Source organism: Ascaphus truei, unplaced genomic scaffold (assembly GCF_040206685.1).
Source record: "Ascaphus truei isolate aAscTru1 unplaced genomic scaffold, aAscTru1.hap1 HAP1_SCAFFOLD_2881, whole genome shotgun sequence".
Lineage (NCBI taxonomy): Eukaryota > Metazoa > Chordata > Amphibia > Anura > Ascaphidae > Ascaphus > Ascaphus truei.
In genome coordinates this window covers 1-6223 of record NW_027455839.1, presented here as the reverse complement: position 1 = coordinate 6223, position 6223 = coordinate 1, and the positions used below count along the sequence as shown (strand labels likewise).

The 6223-nt window shown below is 60.8% G+C and overlaps 1 protein-coding gene across 1 annotated transcript; it reads right to left on the bottom strand.

Moving 5' to 3' along the window:
* Window positions 1–1945: 1945 nt before the first annotated feature.
* CDK5RAP3 (CDK5 regulatory subunit associated protein 3) lies at window positions 1946–6201 on the bottom strand. Its single transcript, XM_075583120.1, has 3 exons — window positions 5905–6201; window positions 4621–4791; window positions 1946–2076 (listed from the first exon to the last, which is right to left on the bottom strand). The coding sequence occupies exons 1-3, from the start codon at window positions 5985–5987 to the stop codon at window positions 2034–2036; spliced, it is 297 nt and encodes a 98-aa protein (XP_075439235.1). The 5' UTR covers window positions 5988–6201; the 3' UTR covers window positions 1946–2033.
* Between the last annotated feature and the right edge of the window lie 22 nt (window positions 6202–6223).

The following is a 6223-nucleotide window of genomic DNA, read 5'->3' as shown; positions in this document are numbered from 1 at the left end:
GATATATACTGTGTGAGGCTCTGCCCGGTGATATATGCTGTGTGAGGTGATATATGCCGTGTGAGGTGATATATACTGTGTGAGGCTCTGCCCGGTGATATATACTGTGTGAGGTGATATATGCTGTGTGAGGTGATATATACTGTGTGAGGCTCTGCCCGGTGATATATGCTGTGTGAGGTGATATATGCCGTGTGAGGTGATATATGCTGTGTGAGGTGATATATACTGTGTGAGGCTCTGCCCGGTGATATATGCTGTGTGAGGCTCTGCCCGGTGATATATACTGTGTGAGGTGATATATACTGTGTGAGGTGATATATGCCGCGTGAGGTGATATATGCCGTGTGAGGTGATATATGCCGTGTGAGGCGATATATGCCGTGTGAGGTGATATATGCCGCGTGAGGTGATATATGCCGTGTGAGGTGATATATTCTGTGTGAGGTGATATATGCCGTGTGAGGTGATATATGCCGTGTGAGGTGATATATGCCGTGTGAGGTGATATATGCCGTGTGAGGTGATATATGCCGCGTGAGGTGATATATGCCGTGTGAGGTGATATATGCTGTGTGAGGTGATATATACTGTGTGAGGCTCTGCCCGGTGATATATGCCGTGTGAGGTGATATATGCCGTGTGAGGTGATATACGCCGTGTGAGGTGATATATGCTGTGTGTGAGGTGATATATGCCGTGTGAGGTGATATATGCCGTGTGAGGTGATATATGCCGTGTGAGGTGATATATGCCGTGTGAGGTGATATATGCCGTGTGAGGTGATATATGCCGTGTGAGGTGATATATGCCGTGTGTGAGGTGATATACGCCGTGTGAGGTGATATACGCCGTGTGAGGTGATATATGCCGCGTGAGGTGATATATGCCGTGTGAGGTGATATATGCTGTGTGAGGTGATAAATACTGTGTGAGGCTCTGCCCGGTGATATATGCCGTGTGAGGTGATATATGCCGTGTGAGGTGATATACGCCGTGTGAGGTGATATATGCTGTGTGTGAGGTGATATATGCCGTGTGAGGTGATATATGCCGTGTGAGGTGATATATGCCGTGTGAGGTGATATATGCCGTGTGAGGTGATATATGCCGTGTGAGGTGATATATGCCGTGTGAGGTGATATATGCCGTGTGTGAGGTGATATACGCCGTGTGAGGTGATATACGCCGTGTGAGGTGATATACGCCGTGTGAGGTGATATACGCCGTGTGAGGTGATATATGCCGTGTGAGGTGATATATGCCGTGTGAGGTGATATATGCCGTGTGAGGTGATATATGCCGTGTGAGGTGATATATGCCGTGTGAGGTTATATATGCCGTGTGAGGTGATATATGCTGTGTGAGGTGATATATGCCGTGTGAGGTGATATATGCCGTGTGAGGTGATATATGCCGTGTGAGGTGATATATACTGTGTGAGGTGATATATGCCGTGTGAGGTGATATATGCCGTGTGAGGTGATATATGCCGTGTGAGGTGATATATGCCGTGTGAGGTGATATATGCCGTGTGAGGTGATATATGCCGTGTGAGGTGATATATGCCGTGTGAGGTGATATATGCCGTGTGAGGCGATATATGCCGCGTGAGGTGATATATACTGTGTGAGGTGATATATGCCGTGTGAGGTGATATATGCCGTGTGAGGTGATATATGCCGTGTGAGGTGATATATACTGTGTGAGGTGATATATACAGTGTGAGGCTCAGCCCAGTGATATATGTGCTCCCCAGAGCAGTGACAGGTCACTTGTCATCCTGATGGGAAGTAATTAGGGAGCCGGGGAGAAAAGCCTATATTACCCAGTGTCACGTGCCATGGGGAGGGAGAGATCTGCCCGGGGGAGGGGAGAGATCTGCCCGGGGGAGGGGAGAGATCTGCCCGGGGGAGGAGACAGGATAACAGATTCTCACACAGACTGGATCACAATGACGCTTTAATATCTGATCAAACCTCCGTATGTAACAAGGTCAGAGGGCAAAGGTCAGAGGCCTGTGCCAATCAGCTTCACTGGGCGACTGTTATATCTCCGAGAGAGATCCGCTTCGATCTGCAACAAGAGGGGCACGTGAGGGGCAGAGAGTGCTGCCCTCCCCCTCCCACCTGCCCCTGTAAGCTCCCTGCTTCTCTCCTGCAGCAGCCGGGGCTCCAGACTCTCTCGATCAGCCTGCGCTGCGCTCCCCCTCTCCCCTCCGCTCCCTCTCCCTCTCTGCCCCTCCACTCCCTCTCCCTCTCTGCCCCTCCGCTCCCTCTCCCTCTCTGCCCCTCCGCTCCCTCTCCCTCTCTGCCCTCCGCTCCCTCTCCCTCTCTGCCCCTCCCTCTCCCCCTCCACTACCTCACTCCCCTCCGTCTCCCCCCCTCCGCTCCCTCTCCCCCCTCCGCTCCCTCTCCCCCCCTCCGCTCCCTCTCTCCCCTCCGCTCCCTCTCCCCCCCTCCGCTCCCTCTCCCCCCCTCCGCTCCTCTCCCCCCCTCCGATCCCTCTCCCCCCCTCCGCTCCCTCTCTCCCCCTCCGCTCCCTCTCCCCCCTCCGCTCCCTCTCCCCCCCTCCGCTCCCTCTCTCCCCCTCCGCTCCCTCTCTCCCCTCCGCTCCCTCTCCCCCCCTCCGCTCCCTCTCCCCCCCTCCGCTCCCCTCCGCTCCCTCTCCCTCTCGCCCCCTCCGCTCCCTCTCTCCTCCGCCCCCTCTCACCTGCCCCTGTAGCTCCCTGCTTCTCTCCTGCAGCAGCAGCAGCCGAGGCTCCAGACTCCCCTGTCAGCCTGCGCTGTGATCCCCCTCCCCACTCCCTCTCTCCCTCTCTCCCCCGCTCCCTCTCCCCCCACTCCCTCTCTCCCTCCTCCCCGCTCCCTCTCTCCCCCTCCGCTCCCTCTCTCCCCCTCCGCTCCCTCTCTCCTCCCCCTCCCTCTCTCCCTCCTCCCCCTCTCTCCCCCCCGCTCCCCCTCTCCCCCTCTCCCCTCCGCCCCCTCTCCCTGCCCCTGCTTCTCTCCTGCAGCAGCAGCAGTCGGGGCTCCAGACTCCCCCTGTCAGCCTGAGCTGTGCTCCCCTTCTCCCCTCATGTCCCTCTCTCCCTCCTCCCCCGCTCCCTCTCTCCCCCTCCGCTCCCTCCCTCCTCCCCACTCCCTCTCTCCCTCCTCCCCCGCACCCTCTCTCCCCCACGCCCCCTCTCCTCTCCACCCCCTCTCTCCCCCTCCGCTCCCTCTCTCCCCCTCCGCTCCCTCACTCCTCCCCCACTCCCTCTCTCCTCCCCCGCTCCCTCTCTCCCCCTCCGCTCCCTCACTCCTCCCCCACTCCCTCCCTCCCCCCCCGCTCCCTCTCCCCTCCGCCCCCTCTCCCCCTCCGCTCCCTCTCTCCTCCCCCGCTCCCTCTCCCCCCCCGCTCCCTCTCTCCTCCCCCACTCCCTCTCTCCTCCCCCACTCCCTCGCTCCCTCTCTCCCCTCCGCTCCCTCTCACCTGCCCCTGTAGCTCCTGCTTCTCTCCTGCAGCAGCAGCAGCCGAGGCTCCAGACTCCCCCTGTCAGCCTGCGCTGTGCTCCCCCTCTCCCCCGCTCTCCCTCCTCCCCCGCTCCCTCTCACCTCCCCCACTCCCTCTCCTCCCCCGCTCCCTCTCTCCTCCCCCGCTCCCCCTCTCCCCTCCGCCCCCTCTCACCTGCCCCTGTAGCTCCCTGCTTCTCTCCTGCAGCAGCAGCAGCAGCAGCAGCAGCAGCCGAGGCTCCAGACTCCCTCTGTCAGCCTGCGCTGCGCTCCCCCTCCCCACTCCCTCTCTCCCTCCTCCCCCGCTCCCTCTCTCCCCTCCACTCCCTATCCCCCTCCGCTCCCTCTCTCCTCCCCCTCCCTCTCTCCCTCCTCCCCCCTCTCCCTCCTCCCCTCGCTCCCTCCTCCCCCGCTCCCTCTCTCCCCCTCCGCTCCCTATCCCCCTCCGCTCCCTCTCTCCTCCCCCTCCCTCTCTCCCTCTCTCCTCCCTCGCTCCCCCTCTCCCCTCCGCCCCCTCTCACCTGCCCCTGTAGCTCCCTGCTTCTCTCCTGCAGCAGCAGCAGCCGAGGCTCCAGACTCCCTCTGTCAGCCTGCGCTGCGCTCCCCCTCCCCACTCCCTCTCTCCCTCCTCCCCCGCTCCTTCTCTCCCCCCCACTCCCTCTCCCTCCTCCCCCGCTCCCTCTCCTCCCCGCTCCTCTCTCCCCCTCCGCTCCCTCTCTCCTCCCCCGCTCCCTCTCCCCTTCCGCCCCCTCTCCCTCCGCCCCCTCTCTCCTCCCCCGCTCCCTCTCTCCCCCCCGCCCCCTCTCACCTGCCCCTGTAGCTCCCTGCTTCTCTCCTGCAGCAGCAGCAGCAGCCGAGGCTCCAGACTCCCCCTGTCAGCCTGCGCTCCCCCTCCCCACTCCCTCTCCCTCCTCCCCCGCTCCCTCTCTCCTCCCCCGCTCCCTCTCTCCCCCCCGCTCCCCCTCTCACCTCCGCCCCCTCTCATCTGCCCCTGTAGTTCCCTGCTTCTCTCCTGCAGCAGCAGCCGGGGCTCCAGACTCCCCCTGTCAGCCTGCGCTGCGCTCCCCTTCTCCCTCCTCCCCCGCTCCCTCTCTCCCCCTCCGCCCCCTCTCCCCTCCGCTCCTCTCACCTGCCCCTGTAGCTCCCTGCTTCTCTCCTGCAGCAGCAGCAGTCGGGGCTCCAGACTCCCCTGTCAGCCTGCGCTGCGCTCCCCTTCTCCCTCCATACCTTGCTCTTCCTCTTCAGGAGCTCAGCCTGATGCAGGCGCTGGCGCAGAAGTTCCATCACGCGGTCCACGTACCTGCAAGAGGTGCCACGTAATGTGCTAGAGGTGCCACGTAATGTGCCAGCGCGGAATCTCCTGATTAATATACTTCTTTACATTCACTAACATCCGTGTGCGGCGCTCATGTCATCAGACCTACGGTTTGGGTGATGTATGGCTCCACGATGCACACAACTGCCCCCCACCCTCCCCCCCATACACACGCACAACTCCCACCCCCATACACACGCACAACTGCCCCCACTCCCCTATACACACGCACAACTCCCACTCCCCTATACACACGCACAACTCCCACCCCCATACACATGCACACACACAACTGCCCCCCCCTCCCACTCCCCTATACACACGCACAACTCCCACCCCCATACACATGCACACACACAACTGCCCCCCCTCCCACTCCCCTATACACATGCACAACTCCCACCCCCATACACACGCACACACACAGCTGCCCCCTCCCACTCCCCTATACACACGCACAACTCCCACCCCTATACACACGCACACACACAACTGCCCAACTCCCACCCCCATACACACGCACACACACAACTGCCCCCCTCCCACTCCCCCATACACACGCACAACTCCCACCCCCATACACACGCACAACTCCCACCCCCATACACACACACAACTCCCACCCCCATACACACGCACAACTCCCACCCCCATACACACGCACACACAACTGCCCCCCCTCCCACTCCCCTATACACACGCACAACTCCCACCCCCATACACACGCACACACACAACTGCCCCCCCTCCCACTCCCCTATACACACGCACAACTCCCACCCCCATACACACACACACACACAACTGCCCCCCCTCCCACTCCCCTATACACACGCACAACTCCCACCCCCATACACACGCACACACACAACTGCCCCCCCTCCCACTCCCCTATACACACGCACAACTCCCACCCCTATACACACACAACTGCCCCCCTCCTAACCCCCATACACACACACAGACAACTGCCCCCCTCCTACCCCTACACACACACACACACACACACACACACAACTGCCCCCTCAGACACACACACACCTCCCCCCCTCATATATATACACACACACACACACATCCTTTTATATAAACACATACCGTGGGGACGCAAGAATGAGGAAGAGATGACGCATTCGCACGTCTGTCAGTCGTCCAATCAGATTTCGCACAACCGCTACCATGGCAACTACTTTATCCCGGGTCTGTCCCTGCAGGATGGCCGGAGCCGTCTGGAATTGTGTGACGGTGACAATGTCCGTTTCACCGTCCAGATCCTGCAGCCACTGGGACAGGAAGAGCTCCAGCTGTGAGGGGGAGAGCGCGCGAGTGCGTGAGCGAGGGGGAGAGCGCGAGTGCGTGAGCGAGGGGAGAGCGCGAGTGCGTGAGCGAGGGGGAGAGCGCCGAGTGCGTGAGCGAA